Source organism: Meriones unguiculatus, chromosome 10 (assembly GCF_030254825.1).
Source record: "Meriones unguiculatus strain TT.TT164.6M chromosome 10, Bangor_MerUng_6.1, whole genome shotgun sequence".
Classification (NCBI taxonomy): domain Eukaryota; kingdom Metazoa; phylum Chordata; class Mammalia; order Rodentia; family Muridae; genus Meriones; species Meriones unguiculatus.
This window is the reverse complement of record NC_083358.1, coordinates 63,612,845-63,633,126: the sequence shown is the minus strand read 5'-3', so window position 1 is coordinate 63,633,126 and position 20,282 is coordinate 63,612,845. Positions and strand designations below refer to the sequence as shown.

Here is a 20,282-nt window from a genome sequence, read left to right as displayed (position 1 = left end):
CGGTTCAAAACTGAGCCCCACTGTAGATGCAAACTGTAGGCAGTAGTTTGCTATTCATGATGTCGGCTGGCTGAAAACTGAAGCTTTTACTTTAATTTCATTAATTTGCTTTAGCAGGACCCAGGAAAGCACGTTTGCCAGCTTGTTATTTATAATAAAAGGGCAGAGGTAAATGGCCTACTGGTCAAGGCATGTGCAAAGTGAAGAACTTCAGACCCTCTTTGGGCACTCTATCTTCCAGGAACCTTCACCATCAGCCTATCAGGAACTTTTTTTTCCCATTTTTTATTTTAATTTTTATTAATTACACGTTATTCACTTTGTATCCCCCTGTGACCCCTCCCTTCTCCCCTCCCAATCCCACCCTCCCTTCCCCTTCTCCACACGTGCCCCTCCCCAAGCCCACTGATAGGGGAGGTCCTCCTCTCTTTCCTTCTGATCCTAGTCTATCAGGTCTCATCAGGAGTGGCTGCATTGTCTTCCTCTGTGACTTGGTAAGGTTGCTCCCCCTCAGGGGGAGGTGATCAAAGAGCAGGCCAATCAGTTCATGTCAGAGACAGTCCCTGTTCCCATTACTATGGAACCCACTTGGACACTGAATTGCCATGGGCAACATCTGTGCAGGGGTTCTAGTTTATCTCCATCAATGATCCTTGGTTGGAGTATCAGCTTCAGAAAAGACCTCTGTGCCCAGAATTTTTGGTTCTGTTGCTCTCCTTGTAGAGCTCCTGTCCTCTCCACGTCTGTGGATATTAGACATATAATATAGGATACACCTACTAAAATCTATACACCTAAAGAAACTAATCAAGAAGGAGGACTCTGGCTAAATGTTCTAACCCCATACAGAAAGGCAAAGAAGATGGACATCAGAAGGAGAAAACAGGGAACAGTACAGGAGCCTGCCACAAAGGGCCTCTGAAAGGCTCTACCCTACAGGGTATCAAAGCAGATGCTGAGACTTATGGCCAACCTTTGGGCAGAGTGCAGGGAATTTCATGAAAAGTATCAGAAAATTCTTAACTGCTGTTTGAACTGTGTGTGACACTTGCTGAACAAGGTCTTTCTATGGAGCCTGGAACTTGAGATCCTTCTACCTCAGCCTTATAAGTGGAGGAATGATAGGAATGAGTCACCCCGCCCCTTGAGGTTTTTATGGCAGCTTTCTTCACATGTCCCATGGTGGCCTTTAAGTCATATATAGGCTAATTGATGGATTATATCACTGCCCTTTGGTATCAATACTCTTCAGCACCTTGCCAGGCGTTAGGGGACGTAGATTATCACTGATAATCCATTCTTGGTTCTCCTTGGCAAGAATCATACTCTATCAGGAAATTACAAATATCTTAGAAGATGGAATGAACAAGAATCTTGCTACTTGCTGGAAAACAGTAGTTTTCGGGGCATATGTTAAGAACCACGTCAGAATCAGCACTGTCACAGGGATGTAAAACTTTTCTCCTGCAGAAGAAAAATTCTCATGCCCTTTCTTTGGTGTTGAAAGCCTGCTTCTCTCAGAGTCTTATTTGATAGTATGTTTAGTTTTAAAACATTTGAGAAAGACAGTTTATATGCATGCAAAATACTTAGTGGATGTAATGTGCTGAATTTCATGTCTCTGCCAAAAAATAGTGTTTTAAAGGACCAAAGATGATGGAATTAAAGCCACTCAAAACAGAACCAGACTAGTGCTGTTAGTGAACTCAAAGGGGCAGTTTACTCCATACTCTGAATAAAGCAGGTCTAGGATGTAAAATTCATGGAGCTCCCAGGTGAACATATGCCAGTCCTGTTAAAACCTTCACTGAAGGCTGAGGCTGGTTGGTCTGAGTCCTCAGAGCTCCCTGTAACAACCTCATTCACTACATTTTGAGTTCCTTTCAACTTTATGGCTAAGAGACATTAGAAAACTCAACAATGGACTTCAAACCTTCAACATCCTTCCAATGTTTGACCCAGCAAACAGAATCTTTGCACTAAGCTTCTGCTTTATTTTTCCACATCGTATCTAGTTTTCACTACGCAATGGGGGCTGGAGTTTTGACCACGACATCAGCATTTTAGCTTGGACTGAGACCATTGTTCTCTGTAGATTCCAAATGGTGTCATGGAAATGGTAGATATTCAATGATGCCTCTAAACAATTTTAACGGTCACCAAATACACAGATGGTTAAGCTGGGTAGGCCTTGTCTATCTTTAGAGGATCTCAAGAATAACTCCACAGAGGGACTAACCAAGCTCCTAGGCTACTGTTCTATGTAGGCTCAACATTTAAAAACTGAAAATGAGAAAAAATTGACAGATAAAAACATGAGGATGGCTAGTCAGGCGTGGTGGTGCGCATGTTTAATCCCAGCATTCAGGAGACAGAGGCAGGTGGATCTCTTTGAGTTTTAGGCCAGCCTGGCCTACAAAGTGAGTCCAGGACAGACAGGGCACTATTATACAGAGAAACCAAACCAAACAAACAAAAATCATGGGGATGAAATGTTCACGTACCTCCATTAAGTCAGAACCTTTGGAGCTGTCACTGAAAGTACTTAGCAAGAAGTGATAAAAGGAGTTTGTCACAGCAGGAAGCAGTTCGTGATCCTGAACATTTAAGAGATCAAGGCAGCAGGTTCTGTCCTGTGGGCAGCCAGGAAGCAGTAAGCCTGACTGGGGAGGGGCACTAAACCTTAAAACCTGACACAGTGACCCACTTCATCCCACAGGGCCTCATCTTTGAACCATCAACAACTTCTCAAGTGTGACCAAGTGTGTTCAAACACATGAGCCCAGAACATTTTCCATTCATACCACAACACTGTCCAAGCTCACATTAGTGGTTCAGTAGCAGGAGGAGGAGCACTTTTCTTGTTAATTTTCAGTGTGCTTGGGAATAGTTGCAAGAGACATCACATATGTGGAAGTTCATCATTGTCTATTCAAGACCGTTTACTTTTTCCAGGTAACATGGGCTTGCAAAGATCCACAAAAACCTACTGGGACCCGAAATGGAGCTGTGCAGAAAAACCTATGGACTAATTTGAGAGAAACATCATATTATAAGTTATGTACCTGATTTCTCTAATGTCTCCCAAAATAGGACTTTTCTCTTAACTGGCTTTTTTGGTGTTGTTGTAGAAGTTCTGATTCTAGGATATTTTTTATCTTTTTTTTTATTTATGGTTTTTCCATGTAGGGTTTCTCTGTGCAGCCTTGGCTGTCCTGGAACCAACTATGTTGACTGGGCTGTCCTCGAACTCACAGAGATCCCCCTGCCTCTACTTCCTTGAGTGCTGGGATTAAAAGCATTCACTACCACCGACCACAGCTGCCCATTGAATATTTTGTATCTTGATGGCGTGCTGACACATAACATCTTGAATAAACCACTGCTGTTAAGCAAACTGTAACCCTGAGTTTTCCCTCCTGCATGGCCTCTTCCAGTCTTCACATGTCCCATGGTGGCCTTTAAGTCATATATAGGCTAACCTGCCTGTCTCCAAGTTCCACTGCTAGGATGCAAGTATATGCATCTGGCTTATGATGCGAGGGGACTGAGCATGCTACACAAGCATCCTACTGCTTTGCTGTATGTTCAGACCTCCTGAGTTTCCAAGTAGACAATCACATTCATCTACAGATAATGGCTTTGTTTCTTTTTGAATACTGGACTATGATAAGTACAGTACACTGTTGAAACGACATAAAGATGACAGGTGTCCTAGCTTTAGGCCCAACTTAAAATGTTCTGTCAGAGGACATTAAACAGTAGCTTTCAACCTTCCTAATGCTGCAACCTTTTAAAACAGTTCCACATGCTTTGGTGACCCCCAGCCATAACATTATTTTCGTTGCTATTTCATAACGGTAATTTTGTTCCTGTTGAGTTGTAATGTAAGTATCTGTGGATTTTGGATAGTCTTGGGCAACCCCTGTGAAAGCAGTGTTTGAACCTTAAAGGGGTCATGACTCACAAGGTTTCCAAGTTTCCTAAGCACTTACCTCTAATCTTGTACAGGAACATATGGAATTCTTTTCTTCCCCCGTGTTTCCTCACCACCCAGCTGCTCTGGTAAAATGAGCAGTACTTATATAACTCTGTCAGACTTCAGTCTAGAAGTCATTTTTGGTGCGGCCACCATATAAAAACAATGTTCATTATGTTCCAAAGAGAGCATGTATCATTGTACATTTCTAAAATATTATACATCTAAAATGTGATTACTACAAAATGGTAGCATTCTGCTTTATTAATTTGCCTATTTTCTTTAATGTCAGATCCTAAATTAAAATGTTATCCTGTAATATAGTGGTTCTCAACCTTCCTAATGCTGCAACCCTTTAATATCCTCATGTTATTACCCCTCAACCGTAAATAATTTTGTTGCTACTTTGTAACTGTAATTTTGCTGTTATAAATGCTATTATAAATATTTGATATACAAACCCCCTGAAAAAGTCATCTGACTGCCCCAATGGAGTCATGACCCAAAGGTTGAGAACCACAGCTCTAACAAGAGAATGGCATGCATGCACCCATTGCGTACAATTTACCATTAGCACATGCACTTCTTCAGTCTTAAACATTGCATTGCTTTTCTCCTGGCAACCTTCCTGGTCTCAATGTCTAGTGACAGTGGGTATTCTATGCATGGATGAAAGAAGCTGCTGAATATAGACTAGAATATAAATTTTCCCCAGAAAAAGTACTTATAAGAAAGCTAACTAAAAATAATTTTCTTGAGACTTTGAACATAGTAGAGCTGATACTATATTTTAACACAAAGAAAATTCTAAAAGGAATGAACACTTAAAACCAAAGTTACAAATTTCAATCTATTTTAAACTTTAATTTGTGCATTTGTGGTAATTTATGACTGCAAAACACTCATTTTCTTAGAATGATGTAAAGGCACATTTCATTTGGATGCATAGGGTACCATTCTAAAGTATCCGATTTCCTTACAAAGTGCTTGAGCAGTCACATACACATACAGTAATAGCAAAATCTATTTACACTCTTAAAATTTAAAATCTTGCTAACATATATATATATATATATATTTTAAACTACAGAAAAATTAGTGCTTTTTCAGCATAATTGTGTGACTATGCCCTGACCTCTAAATTTTTTTAGTGATTGATTTCAATTAAAAAAAATTTCTGTACACTGTGTATATAACTCTGTCAGTTTTTAACACTAAAAGTCCATTTGAAACGTTGCTTTCTATGCATATTTCAGAACCAACAAAGGTATGCATACTGTACCTCAAAAGTAGTTAGTGTTTTATTTTCAGATTGTGTTAACACTGTTCAGATTAAAGCTAGACAATTATGCTTTTTTTCTCTATTGTTCTTTCCCAAGGCAATTAACTGACATTTTAAAGCAACTTAAAACAACACATTGTTCCTTTTTTTTGTAACATTTTCTTCCAAACGATCTTAGAAGAAAAATAATATAAATTTGGAAGGTATTATAAAGTATATCTGAACAATTTTAATTGTTCTCAGAATACAATAAAACTAGGCAAGTGAATCTTATAGCAAGGATGTGTTAAGCTCAACTCTTCATTTATCTGCATGCATCCATGTTTCTCATTTGACTAAGATTTGGACAGTTTTAGGAGGTGAGCTCACTGGATTATGTGGTTAATTCAAGTGTGGTTAGTTACCAACTTGCTATTCCTGAGGTATAACGGCCCTAACATGTTAAGCACAGGATCATTAGTGATATTACTGAATTGAGGAAAAACAATGGAGTGACAGGCTAGGAGAAAAAAAAAAAAAAGAAAGAAAGAAAGAAAACCTAAAAAAATTCCAGCCAAGTAAAGGTCATGATTTGCAAAAAAATCATATAGTAAGAGCGATAAAAAGCCACAAACGGATCCTCTGAGGATGTGTAGAGTATTTGATCAAATTATTTGTGAGACTTTTGAGGTACAGCTTTAGTGTTATAGTAACTTTTTATAAAATATAAACTGTTTTATCAAAAATATTTATACATTCTGTTACAATATATTGCTTTTGCCCTCAATAACTGCCAATATAAAATCTGGATCCAGTGGCCTAAAATGTACAAATGCACTTAATGTAAATGCTGGAGTTTGAGGTGTCTGCTTGGCCACTGTACAAAAGTGATGAAGTGGTGAAATTAAATAATATGCCTACAACACAGAATACATTACAACTTATACATATACATGTTCACAGCATGTATACCATGATAATCTCTATGGTTTAACAAAGACAGAGTTCCCTTCTACAGCAGACATGAGAACAAGATGACTAGGTTGATACAAGTGTAGGATGCATATCAAGAAAGGGTTAATCAGGCTCACTGACTTTGGAAGACCTGACTGGACATCCTCCAGGGTGTCTCAACTTTGGGAATGCATACAGTTAGCATGGTATCTTGGTTCCAGCTGATCAGAAGTACTCATTGTTAATGTTTAGTAAATGGTGATGTTTCTACATTTTTGCAGCATTGTTTAATCAACAAAGCTCGTTTGGCAGGTAGCTCTGCTGGAAAGCTATGAGGCTCTGCTGCACGGCTGGTAAAGTTAAGGCAATAAGGTGTTCTCCTGATAAATATAGAAAATTTATCAAACTAGAAATCAATATTCTCATTTTTTTCTGTAAATCAAGCCACAAAAGGTGTACAACTGCCACATTTTCTCATATTATAGTGATTTCTTAAAAAATAAATTGCCTTACTCAAACAGAATCACACTTTATGTGAACAGCAATAGCATCCAAAACCCTATTTTTTCTTTTGTAAAATACAGTTAAGTGATTAATGTTTCTTCCACTTAAGGCAGGCCTAGAGCACAGATGGGGACTATAAAAGAGTGGTTCTTCTTTTTAAAAATAGAGTACTGATGTAAAAGTATTTATTTATAATAGATTTCCATGGCCAATGTTCACTCAGCCTAAACTCCATGAAACTGCTTCCAGTGTTCAGATTTACGTTGAAAACATTGAGAAGGTACAAAACAGTACTGTAACTACATCTTCATGTGCTTTATAAAACCTCAGAAGCTCCTGGTGGCACAGAAAGCAAATTAAGGGCTGCTGTTTTCAAGAGGTCTCCTTGTCGGTCAGTCCACTTGGTCTCACAGTGTCCAGTAACTTAACACCAATCAGCAACGTAGTCAAAATCACGGAACATCTCCTGTTCTTCTTCTGAGAGTACCCTCGGCTCTCGAGGTGGAGTCAGAATAGGTGCTTCTGAGGTAAATTCATCATCAAAGTTACTAACATCTTCCCGTCCCCTGATGGTAGGTACAAATGGTGGCTTTACTTTTTTGTCCATCAGAGCATTCCAGTCGGTTAGCTGGATCACAAAATATAAATGAGCCAGTTTAGTCTCCTGTTCGTAATCACTCAAGTTTCATATAAACCTTTGAATTTTTACACTTACACGGAAAAATGGGTGCTTCTTTACATCCTCTGCATCTCTCTCACCAGCTCCCAGGCGTCGCTCAGGATTCCTCCTCAACAGCTAGGGAGTTAAGATGAAACTAATAAAACATGCTTCACTGACAGTGACTCTCAGTACCTTCAAAAGGCTTAGATTCTTTTGTTTAGATTTGTCTAAAGCATGCAACATCTATAAATTAAAAACAACTTCTAAAATTCAACCAGGAAAATTTCTTCAACAAAACGTTTAAGCTTAAATAATAATAATAATAATAATAAAGTACTCTTGATCTTAATTTCTTACCCTTCTCATTATGGAAATGGCTTCTGTAGACAAGAACCTTGGATACCTTACTTCGTCATTTACAATACTGTCAAAAACCTCTTCTTCATCATCACCAGGAAAGGGAGACTAGAAGAAATATTTTCTATTAAAACGAAAGTCCTAAGATAGTATAAAATCATATATCAAAGTAAAACCAACATTCAGCAATGAAAATAAAATGAAACAAAACAGGACCTGGAGATGTACCTCAGTTAGAGTGCCTGCCTAACATGCATGAAGCCCTGGGTTCAATTCAAGCACTACACAAAACTAGGAATGGTGGTACAAGCCTGCCATCCCAGCACTTCAAAGATAAAGGGAGGAGGATGAAAAGTTCAAGGACAGGCCCGGCCACATAGTGCAAGGAAGTAGCTTATGCTATCTCTGGTCTACATGAAACTATGTTTCAAATAAACTCTATAAGAAGTTCTGATTGTGAGCTGAGCATGGTGGCTCATACCTGTCATCCAAGCACTTGGGAGACTGGAGGAGGACAACTGTTGAATCTAGGTCAACATGGGCTACAATGTGAGACCCTATTTCAACCCTCCTCAAAAGTCTGCGGCCACTACCAGTCCAACGCCAGGGGGCTCAGACAGGGAACTAGTCTGAGACAATCACTAGTCAGGAGCCATGCAGGCCCGTAAGGCTCCCAGGATTGGGAACCAGCTGGAGACTAAAAGAACCTTGCCTGGGATTGAGGACCCTGGATGGAGTAAGCCTGAGGGGCCACTTAGGCAGGCCAAGTGAGGAGCAGGCCTGAGATGACCACCAGATCAGTGCCATGGGGCCTGGACAGGGACCTTGCCCGAGATGACCACCAGTAGGGCTTGGCATAGGCCTGAGGGAGGCAGACCATGCCCAGGATGACTCTTGCCCTGCACCATAATAAACAGCATCCTGAGACACCCCAGACACTCAGAAATGCTAGGCACCACTAAGAGGAGCAAGTAAATGGTGAAGAAATGGAAGAAAAAGAAGCAGAAGGATGTGGGCACAATGAAAAGAAACAGAACTGGAGACTTGAGGGTATGAGGTATGGCCTGATGCGAGTATACAATGTTGCCATCTGGGACCATGGTGGGGTTCTGGCCTGTGGTGCCACCAAGGGCCATATCTGGGTCCATGGCCCTGCAGCAACAGGGGTCTGTTACCAGCAAAGGCCAGACGGATACCTAAGTCTGGCCTGCTGATCCACAGAACATGTTGATATTTGAGGGCTGTGCAGAACTGGCTCTATCCCTCACCTGGGCATCATGTGAGAGCTGGCCCTGGGAGTATGAAAGAATGAGAATTGACCTTGGTCCTAGATAGCTGGAGTATGCAGCAAAGTGCCCCACACATTGCAGGAGTTGTGGGTGAGCTGCCCCTAAGAATAGAAATGTGGGAAACCCAGGCCTACCACTCATCCCCCCTTGCAGTGACATGGGTGAGGGAGAAATAAACCCCCCTTACGCCTTGCCACCTATGGTGGGCAGGAGGGCTGTCCCTGTCCCTCATCGACAGCACTAGGTAGAGTAGGCCCTGCACCTCACCTGGACAGTAGAGCTAACCCTGGATGTAGGAGTTTTGAAAGCATGGGTGTGGAAGAGTTGGTTTTGCCTTTTGTCTGCTAGGAGGAGGCATGAACAAGGGAGAGTAGCCCTCCTGCCCTCCCTCAACTCTTGCTCTCTATGACAGGCAGAAGAGCTAGCCTTAGGATCATGAAAGCAGGAGAACTGGTTATGTCCCTCACTAGAGAGAGTTAGTCCTACACCTCGCCTGGTCAAGAGGGTAGAACTGGACCTGGTAGTGCAAGTTGCTGGCGAGCCCTGAGTGTATGAGAGCAGGAGAGGTGGTAGGCTGACCATCTCAGGTATCTCTCAGGCCCAGATCCAGGGCTTTGAATTGGCCCATCCCAACATCTATCCCATCTATGAACTGCTGGAGTGCATGACAGGGCTGTTCCTCCAGATTTAAACCTACAGAATCTCCATGACACACAGCAAAAGGATATATGAGAGGAATCCCCGTGAGGTTCCAGTATTGACAGAGTACCAGAAGCCACAGGCCTCTTCCCAGACATTACAAGGAACATTTGCAAGCAAAGAAGTGTGGACAAAAGGGCATAGTGTGGGACACTGTGACACACGACAGCTTCCCCTGTATGAGTGAGATTTTTTTTTTCCTCTCTGTTGAGGGGCAGGTTGCAAAGGTGGAAGGTGGAGGAGTAAGAGATAAGACTGGGGTACATGATGTAAAATTCACAACTAATAAAAAGTTAAAAAAAAAATAAACATTGTCATTGAAGCTTCAATAATGCTATAAAACTATACTATAGACCAACGGGTTTTAAGTATAATTCCTTTCCTAATTACCTTCCTATGGAGGCACCAAAGACAAATAGAATTAAAAGGGAACTGTAATGAAATGGCAATAACTTCTGGGTCTGGTTAAAAGTCAATCAATTAGAAACTATTTTAAAAACTATGAAGCAGGAACTTCCTCACTTGTTTGTTAAGCCAGTATCTTGAACAGAAGAAGTCAAAACCAATAGGTTATTAGTTTGGCAAGATTTACAAAACTATTTTTTGCATGTTATTTCTAACATAAAAAAGTTATTTTGAGGCGTGGAATAGGGTTTGAAACAGAGTTGCACTATGTATCTCTGGCTGTTCTGATCACTATGTAGACCTCAAATTCACAGAGGTCCACCTGCCTCTGCTTCCTGCGTTTCGGGACTAAAGGCATGTACCATTATTCCTGGTAGAAAGTAATTATAAGAAAGTACGTAATTTTGGATCACAATTAAATCTTGGAGTTACTTAAATGTTCCATTTAAAATATGGCAACAGAAACATTTCTTTGCAAAACTGGAGTTGAGGCAGAGCTTAAGTAAGTCACAGCTTCCAGCACCAGTATTATGAATCTTATGACACCTTGGAAAGTTAAGACTTGTGTATATTAAGGCTAAACAATTTTCCCATTCCAAATACCTATAGCAGCTTTTCTAAACAAAGGTAAAAAGTTCAATCTGGATCTCATGTCTTAGAAAAATAAATGAGGCCGAATGGCCTAAAGCACAAAGTGTACGGTTTAGAAACAGGCTCTAAAAAATGTAAAGAACAAAAATTCCCAACCCTTCACCTCACAAGTGCTGTGTGACATGGTTTGTTTTTCTTTTTCTGAGACAGGGTTTCTCTGTGTAGCCTTGGCTGTCCTGGACTCGCTCTGTAGATCAGGATGGCCTCGAACTCACAGAGATCCGCTTGCCACTGCCTCACTGAGTGCTAGGATTACAGGCATGCACTACTGTGCCCGGCTTCTGTGACATGTTATTAACCACTTTTGTCTACTCACTTATCTGATAATGGCAATAAGAAAGGTAGATGCAACAAAAGAAAAGAAAAGAAAACAAAACAAAACCAGAAAAGAACTAATATTTATAAAGCATATAGCTCTTCTTCCTCTTTTTTTTTCCTGTTTTGTTTTGTTTTTTTGAGACAGGGTCTCTCTGTGTAGCCTTCCTTGGACGTCATGGACTCCCTTTTAATAGACCAGGCTGGCCTCAAACTCACAGCAATCCTCCTGTCTCTGTCTCCCTGAGTGTGGGGATTGAAGGCGTGTACCAGCATATAGCTCTTTTAATGAGCCATTTCTTCCCTCCTTTTCCAGAGAATCTAGTCCAATTTGACATACTGAAACAGCTGTCCATTGGATGCAACTGTTTGTTATGGTTAGATGCCAGTAAGCAACTCTGAGACTACACCTTCAGAATCATCTGACATTCAAGAAAGTGTCCAATCATTCATCCAGCCACTAAATGATTTACTAAATGAGCTGGATGTACAAGGAAGGTAGCTGCTAATGGGAAACTCCGAAATAATGAATCATTTCCAAGAAGTCTTCTTGCATCTCCAGAGAAATCCCTCCTCAAAAAAGGTTTCAACTGCCTTGTCAAAAATATACTCATTCTACTTAGTGGCCTGCTCTTTGATCACCTCCTCCTGAGCGGGGTGCAGCCTTACCAGGCCACAGAGGAAGACAATGCAGCCAGTCCTGGTAAGACCTAATAAGACTAGGGTCAGATGGAAGGGGAGGAGGACCTCCCCTATCAGTGGACTAGGGGAGGGGCATGGGTAGAGAAGAGGGAGGGAGGGTGGGATTCGGAGAGGATGAGGGAAGGGCTACAGTTGGGATACAAAATGAATAGACTGTAATTAATAAAAAATATATATTAAAAAATATATATATACTCATTCTAAATTCCATTTCTACGATCATTCTTAGCAATTCATAAAACATACATTAGGCCCTTATAATTTTCATTTACTTCATGTCTCATACATTGTAAAACTTTATATACATATATCTCAGTTGTCCTCAAAACTTAATCTAACATACAGAAAATTGGGAAAGTGTCAATAACTTCAATTCTGCTCTATTGTTTAAAAAGTAGGCTATAAAAAGTTTTTGGATCTTAGTTGTTTTGTTTTCCTTTTTCCCCCGCAAGATAAGAGTTTCTCTGTTTTACGGCCCTGGATGTTCTGGTACTCGCTTTGTAGACCAGGCTAGCCTTGAACACACAGATAATTTGCCTGCTTCTGTGTTCCAAACACTAGGTTCAAAGTTGTGCTCCACCACGTTCACCCTGTAAAAGTTTAATCATGGATATCTGTGCTTATCTAACCTAAGTGTACTTGAGTGCAGATGTTTGAAGTACAAATGTGAGGATATACAAGGGGTTATGAGCTCTCATAGTAGGGTGCTGGAAATTGAATTGGGTCCTCTGCAACAATACTATGCACTGTTAACTGCGGAGCTATACCTCCAACACTGCTATTGTTGAAGGTCACATTTATTTCCGATAAATGTACAGATGACTTTTTGGTATAGATTTAAATATGTTTTTTAATGTTTTTTTTTAAGTACTTTAATTCATTGATAAAGCTTTTTTTGTCATGTAGCCAAGATTGGTCTCAAATTCATGTTCCTTCTGCCTCCAGCCCCACCCCACCAAGTACCAGGAATAGAGGTGCGTATGACCATACCTGCCTGTAGGGTATAGTTTTATTAGTCTCCTGTTATTCTATTCTCCATGAAATATCAGTTATGTTAAAACTACAAAACATAACCACCTCAAAACACTTAAAGAAGCTATTTGAAGACATTAATGATGCAGTCCATCCATCATATAAAATCTAAACTAGGCTAGTAAAGGTATTATATAAACACAGTCAATCACTGCCACATACAAATATCTATGAAACTGAGTTTCTACTTCTGCAGCAGACACATGTAGGTGTCTATAAAAATTATATGCTTTATCCTTCCAATCATTGCCCCTTTCTTCATTCTCCTGTTCCCTGCTGCTTACCTCTCCGACGAGCATTTCGTATATAAGTACACCAAGGCCCCACCAATCTACAGCCCTTGTGTATGATGTTTCTGTTAATACTTCTGGGGCGAGAAATTCAGGAGTACCACAAAATGTGCTTGTCCTATCTCCGTATCCCATTCCTGAAGATCAAGATAAATTCAGGTATTAGCAAAAGATAAAACTTGGCATGAAAATTAGAAGGTGTGTTTAGTCAGAAAAACTGACATTGCTCTATGTGGTGATCTAACTCAAACATACCAAGACTTTACAAATTTTTTCACCCATCAAAACTATTGATTTATTAAACAGCCACTAATACTAAGGTATCAAAAAACTGTGTATATGTACTATGGAAACAAAGTTAATATTAAGTAATAAAAATAAAGTTAATATTGTACAGAAGAGGAAGCATATATGAGTTATATAAAGAATATCTTATTTAAACATTGGTTACTATGTCCCATATTCATTTTTAATAATCCCTGGAGAGAACCGATATTCACTTTATAGTTGAGGAAATGGACTCAATGAAATCAAATCAAGTTTTTCAAAGACATACAGAATACACATGGAAAATTATGAGTCAAAGGTAACTTAGCACTGTCTAGTGCTTACATCCATGACTTTGTATTTTCTCGTGTGACCAGTGATTCAAACTGCCTCAGCTCACTGCTTTACTTTGAGTATATAGAAAACAATATTGAGATAGTTACATACTTTTATTTTTCCAATTTAAAATGTTAATAGTTCTAAGAAGCTGTTGAAGACACTAGGCGTGTGTGCTTCATTCTGCAAGGTCCTAATCAACAAGCCAGTGCTTAGGGCTTTCTTAAAGTGCTGGCGGACTATCAGCTTGAAGAGAAGCTATGTCTCACACTACAATTTCTAGAAGCAGGAAGTATTTATGCCCATGAGACAAAGTCTTAATGTGGTTTTGTTACTGGCTCATATGAGCAATCCAAATGTTGTAATAGAATAAACTAAAATAAAAAACACATTGTTTTTCATACACAAATTTGCAAACTACCAAAGTACAAAGAAACAATAATCTATTACAAAAGGAATTTACAAAGCCCAGTTACCTTCTTTGCAAAGACCAAAGTCAGCAATTTTTACAAAGCCTTCTGTATCTAGCAATAAGTTATCCAACTTCAAATCTCTGTTCAAGATGGAAACATTAAAATAAATCAGTCATAATATAAGACATAATTTTTGTTTTCAAGAGTGGCTCAATTTTGTCTTCTAAGAACTTTTTTCCAAGTTATGGCTTGAGATGCTCTCATTTTCCTTTCATGTAGTAATATAATTTTTACCTAATTTTTTTCTTTTTATATAGATGAGAATATATTTTTAAAAGGCACATTTTATCTATTTAAATGTAGAATCAGCTTAAATACCTTTTACTCAAGTTTAAATTTTTATTAAGGGTAATCTGACTTAATCACAATTTGAAGTTTGTCTACACACATTATAAAATAACTTAAGTTAATGGTATAAATAAAGTATAAAAGTTAACTTTTTTTGTTTGTTTTTTGAGACAGGTTTTCTCTGTGCAGCCCTGGCTTTCCTCAAACTCAGAGATCCACCCACCTCTGCCTTCTGAGTGCTGGGATTAAAGGTGTATACCACCACATTTGGCCAATATTAACTTTTAGGAGTGTAATTTAAAATAAACACAAAGCTAATTAATTACAAATGAAACTAGTTTAAAACATTTTATTAAGTAAATAGAAGCGTGAGGAAATCTTTACTTTAAAAACATTGTTAGAAGTTTGAATAAACCACTATTTATAGACTCCTCACTTTGACTGGCTTCCTCAATATGAGGTTGTATTCCAGTACCATGAAATGCAGCAGTATGAAGGAAGAGCTGCAGTGTGACTAGGGACCAGATGCTGGCTACTAGCTGTTCTGCAGTTTGAGAAGGAGCCAGGAACAGGACATGAATGGGCTATACCACCATATACTTTCTAGTTCAGGTGATGGCAACTTTTCCTTATTAATTTATATATTACTATGCTGGAGATCAAATCCAGGGCTTCATACATCATAACTGCTCTACCACTATGCTTAGTACATGTTATTTAAGACATCCCAATGAAGGAACAGCATGGTGGTTTATATTCTGGCACAATCTGTTTTTCTCTCTTTGTGGTCAATTGGTCTAAAGAAGTTTCTGTAGCAGACACCCAAATGTAATCAGATGAATGCTACTGTTGAGCTGTGTCACCACAGCCCAATTCATACTTTCTCTATTTCAATGAGGAAACCAACAGAGGGCCAAGAACCAAAGAAGTCCATCACATAATTTGCATGTTGGTGACCTATCTTTTCAAGCTGGGGTTTAGCAGAAAATATCATTATTAGTTATCTTGAATTCTAATGGAAGTAAGCTATTAGAAACAACAACAAAAAAGTACTTACCTATAAACAATTTTGTGCTCATGCAAATATTGCAACCCGAGAACTACACATGCTGCATAAAATCTGTTGGAGAAATTAAATCAAATGTTTAATAAACTTCACTGCTCTTAAATCCTTATATACTTCAATGCAAAACTTTGTAGTTAATTCCTCAAATATTTACTCCTACTACATACAATATATTATGCTATTGGAGATAAATTTTGAAAATGAGAAAATGGGATTCATTTGGCCTGGCAGAGCTATTAAGCGTCTCCAGAGAGAACTTTTTTTGGTTCTGTAGGAGGAATTACAATGTCCTATTAAGGATGGAGGGACAGAGTGGCAAAGCAGAAGTTTTGCTAGCAAATACAGGCCATTCCCGTAGAGGGGAAGAATAGAGGCATGGAAGCTGCCAGTTTGACAACTAGTACAGAATTTGTTGTAGCTAATGCACATGGTGGGACTTTAAGGGGAAACATAGCAGAATATCAAGTTGAAAGAGCCTGAGTACAATCCTGAATGTCATACAAGAAATACTGAAATTTCCTCTTACAGTGAGAGGAGATAAGTCATTTTAATGAGGGAGAATATTTATATAATGGACATTGTGCGTATTGGAACAGATGCATGTAGAGGAGAGAAAATAAGGCTTTTTCAATAGAACAGTGTTAACAAATAGTATGGTGCTAACAAAGAAATTAACAGTTATCTACGATGAGGGAGTACTACAGAATAGAAATGAATAGATAATGAGTAAAGAAACAGACAAAGTATTGTTGAGAAAATGTTTGGCTTTAGATGTGTGGACTTAGGATTGTTTGTGGGGCAGGAAACAAGGCCTAGCACAGAAACATGGCCTTAGGTTCCAGGGAAAACTGAGCCTAGTTGGAACATCAAGTCTTAAGGCATGTCTTTTTTAGTTTGATGCCAAAGATATAGCACAGCCCCAAGTCACAATAGGTTTGCTAAGTGAAGATAATAAATAAATGAATGAATTTACAAATGCAAATCTATAAAGACATTTAGGAAAAATAGGTTCTTAATTATATAAAAATATAATTATTTTCTTTATAAAATACACATTATTACCAACCCTTTTCCAAATGTATAATATTTCACTCAGCCATCTACTCCTATCACTCCAACTCAAATGGCATCTACAGAGATAATTTTATTCTTTTAAGTAAAGCGAATGCATCAATGCTACATCATAGGTATTATATTCGGGTTTAAAGTTTACTCATTTATAAAAATGAAACTGTAATTTTGAAGAATTTTAAGATGCAACTATGTGCACGTACATATTTAGTTGTATACTAAATCTTGTCTAACAGGTTAAAGCATTTGTGGGCAGTTTGTTAAACTTGATAAACTAATGAGATAGTTTTATCAAGCTTTTCTGATGCAAACATTGTCATGCCAAAACTATGTTAACATTAAAAAAAAAGTTCCTTCTTCTCTGCTTTTTTTTTTTTTTAAACAAACTGCACTGATTATACTCAACTTACAAAATAAATGGGAAAACACTGACAGAATCTGATATAGTCAGGTATTTGGCTAGCTGCTTTCCTTTAATTCTATATTTTATAAAAGCAGGAAATGAAACTCAGAAAAAAGAGTTATCTTGCTTAAAGCCACACAACTAGAAAACAGCAAGGATATGAACAGTAAACTACTTTAATTACATAGTCTTAGGTGATGCAGGGCTACACTGGCTTATAAACCAGGCTCTCTTTCAGGCATCACATTACTCAACAGCACATATATGGGACCTGCTCCTCTGTTAATAAGGGAGGTAAATGATTAACATTTTTGTATTTCTTTAAAATCAAAACCAAACATATAAAACAAAAAGCAATTCCCATGTATAGTAAATACATGCTTAATATATTTTTATGCTTTTTCTTTCTTTAAATCAAGACACTACCTATGTAGTTCAGGCTAGCCTAAATTCAGGATCCTCCTGAGACCATGTCCTAACAGAGGGTCTAATTTTGCTCCACCACCTTAAAAAATTTAAATATCTTCAGGGATCCTACTCCTTCTTTTGCCTTCTATGGATATTGCAAACATTTAGCCAATAAACATACATGTAGACACACATAAAATAAAAATTAAGGAAATAACTTTAAGTTTTAAATATCCAGAAAATGAATTATTTAGTGACTTTCTACTCAGCTTACTTTTAAAATACTTTACTATGCATCAGAATTAATTCCTGTTTTCTTATCTGAAAACTGAAAGCTGTGACACTATCGCTGTCTCTAAGTACTCCTCTAATGGTTAGATGGGAAAAATCAAAGGTATGAAAGTGAAATTGCTACACGAATGTCAGTTGATATAATAGACTTAAGATAATTAAAAGTAAAATCAATAAAGTCACTTTTGGATTTTTTATTTTAATGATTTGGGAATATTTTGGAGAGAGCTGATTGGATTTGTGAATCGTATGGCTGTTACTGGTGAGGGGAAAAGAGGACCAATACCTACACTCTGCATTCTGGCTTGAACAACACAGAAGATAATATTATTATTTAATAAGATAAGGAAGACTAATAAAGAGTATCAGTCCTGGGAAATAGCAGAGAAAACAAACAGAAAGAATCAATCTGAGATGCTAATTGGGATCTTTATGAGCCTTTCAAATGGATAAGATGGTCCTGAGCTGGGTACTATCAATAGCTGGACCACTAGGGAAAAGACTGAGCCTAAAGATGCAACTTTGTTAAGTCTTAGCATTTAGCATAGATATAGCTAATGGGAGAGCCTTCCACTATGTAAAAGCTATAAAACTAGAACAGAAAATGGTACGCTATATACGACCTATAATCTAAAATGCTTGAATAAGCTAACTTTAATACATAATTTAGCTGAACTACAAAAATGGGTTTATACTGAAGTTTCCTTTCCATCTTTTTCCTCAAAGGTAATAAGAATACAGACTAAACATCTCTAACTCCCAAATCTGAACTATGAAAGGCTCTAACACAACATTCAGAAAGTTTCAGAGTTGGGTGTAGTGGTATACACCTACAATCTTGGGAGGATGACAGAGGATGGTTATGACTTCTGAGGCAAGACTAGAATACATACCAAATTTAAGGGTAGCTTGGGTGGCACTGGCAGACCTTATCAAGAAATAAAAGGTTCAGAACATGGAGAATTTCGTGATTGAGGATTTAGGATTCTTGGCCAAATTTTAAAACCTGAAGCGACAAAAGCCTAAAACACTTCTGGCTTGAAGCATTTTGTGCAAGGGACACTCAACCCATACTAGTCTTTTGTTTTCATTTTTAAATGTTCTTTGAGAAATATGCTAAGCCTGGCCTTATCCCTTAAAACACAATATAAGCATTTTAAACAAATATGAGATATCAATTCTCATTTAAAAAAAAAAAAAGTACTGCACTTTGAGAATAATGTATCTATAAATTACTCTGTAGGGGGAAAGCTAATAGCTAAAATAAAAATAATCTACATGTAACCTAACTTGTATTTAAATTATCAAGTATAAAAATAAAGGTAACTCATGAAATTTTCAACATAAGCAACAGAGAACATAAACACAAAAAGTATTTGACAAACACACAAATAAAAAAACTTTAGTATTTCTTGTGGGGTCTACATTCCACTAGAGGAGAAGCAAGGATCTAAAATCCCTAGCTCTTCCGCCCCAGAAAGCCCTGAGTCACACAGTGAGGTGGACGTCTAATACTCACACAGCCCTGGGTTCCGAGAAGACATCAGTGTGGATGTGCATCATCAGGTCCCCACCCGCAGCATACTCCATCACGAAGCAAACATGCTCTTTTGTTTGGAAACATGCAAAGAGGTTTACCAGAAAGGGGTGCCTGACACTATTCACAGTCTCAAAAATTCTTTTTTCACACATCAGGCTGTAGGAGAGAAAAAACAACAACAACAAAATGTCAAGCTTTTACGAATTTAAAAATTATAAAAATGTCTTTCCACTACTATTAAGGTGTTGGGATTGATGTGTGATTTAAGCCTTAATAATGTTTTGTTTATGAATATACGTGCTCTTGTGTTTGAGGCATAGATGTTCAGGAGTGGGATGTTCTCCTGGTGGATTTTTCCTTTGATGAGAATCATCTTTTTTGATTAATTTTGGTTGAAAGTCTAGGATGGCTACGTTTGCTTGAAAAGCCTTTTCCCAGATCTTTGCGCTGAGGTAGTGTTTATCTTTGTTGCAGAGATATGTTTCTTGGATGTCTATTCCAATATTATAAAAAGAAATGTTCTATTTGATATATAATGATAAAATATATTAATGAAAATTAAAATGTGAATAATAAAATATAAAGATTATAAAGTTTATATGATAAAATCACCCTGGCACAAATGGGGCTAGTAATTAAAGTTAAGTTATATAGTGAAACTCAGTAAGTAAATAAAGTTTCTGACCATGGTAGTTTCAAGGACAGCATCTATAATTCATTAGCTACAGTATTCAAAATTTTATCTCATAAAATATGATGCTGAAAGACATGTCAATGCTGATAAAAATTTAATCTAGAAGACGGACTAGAAAACAAGGAGAATTCTACAACATGTTTCAAAAGGGAATTCTTTGAGAACAACATGCTCTTCTGTGCTATCACAGAAATGTTTGTAGAAATCCCCATAAGAACAAGATGAGTTCTTACAAGAACTATGGCAAAACTCCCTGAATGTGGAATATTTATGTAGCCTAAACAGCAAAAGCAAAAGATTTGTCCTGAATTATTTTCCTGAAAATGTTTAATAAATTAATTTTGTT

General features: G+C 37.9%; 1 protein-coding gene across 3 annotated transcripts in view; it reads right to left on the bottom strand.

The window, feature by feature from the left end:
- Nucleotides 1–4,815: 4,815 nt before the first annotated feature.
- Pkn2 (protein kinase N2) overlaps nucleotides 4,816–20,282 on the bottom strand; it is a 104,733-nt gene continuing 89,266 nt past the window's right edge. For all 3 annotated transcript variants that reach the window (XM_021643422.2, XM_021643425.2, XM_060392596.1), the window contains 7 exons: nucleotides 19,222–19,398; nucleotides 15,521–15,583; nucleotides 14,179–14,255; nucleotides 13,094–13,236; nucleotides 7,717–7,824; nucleotides 7,414–7,494; nucleotides 4,816–7,326 (listed from right to left, as the gene is read on the bottom strand). In XM_021643422.2, the coding sequence (XP_021499097.1) occupies nucleotides 7,123–7,326; nucleotides 7,414–7,494; nucleotides 7,717–7,824; nucleotides 13,094–13,236; nucleotides 14,179–14,255; nucleotides 15,521–15,583; nucleotides 19,222–19,398 (853 nt within the window). In that variant the 3' untranslated portion in view covers nucleotides 4,816–7,122. The remainder of the gene's footprint in view (nucleotides 7,327–7,413; nucleotides 7,495–7,716; nucleotides 7,825–13,093; nucleotides 13,237–14,178; nucleotides 14,256–15,520; nucleotides 15,584–19,221; nucleotides 19,399–20,282) is intronic.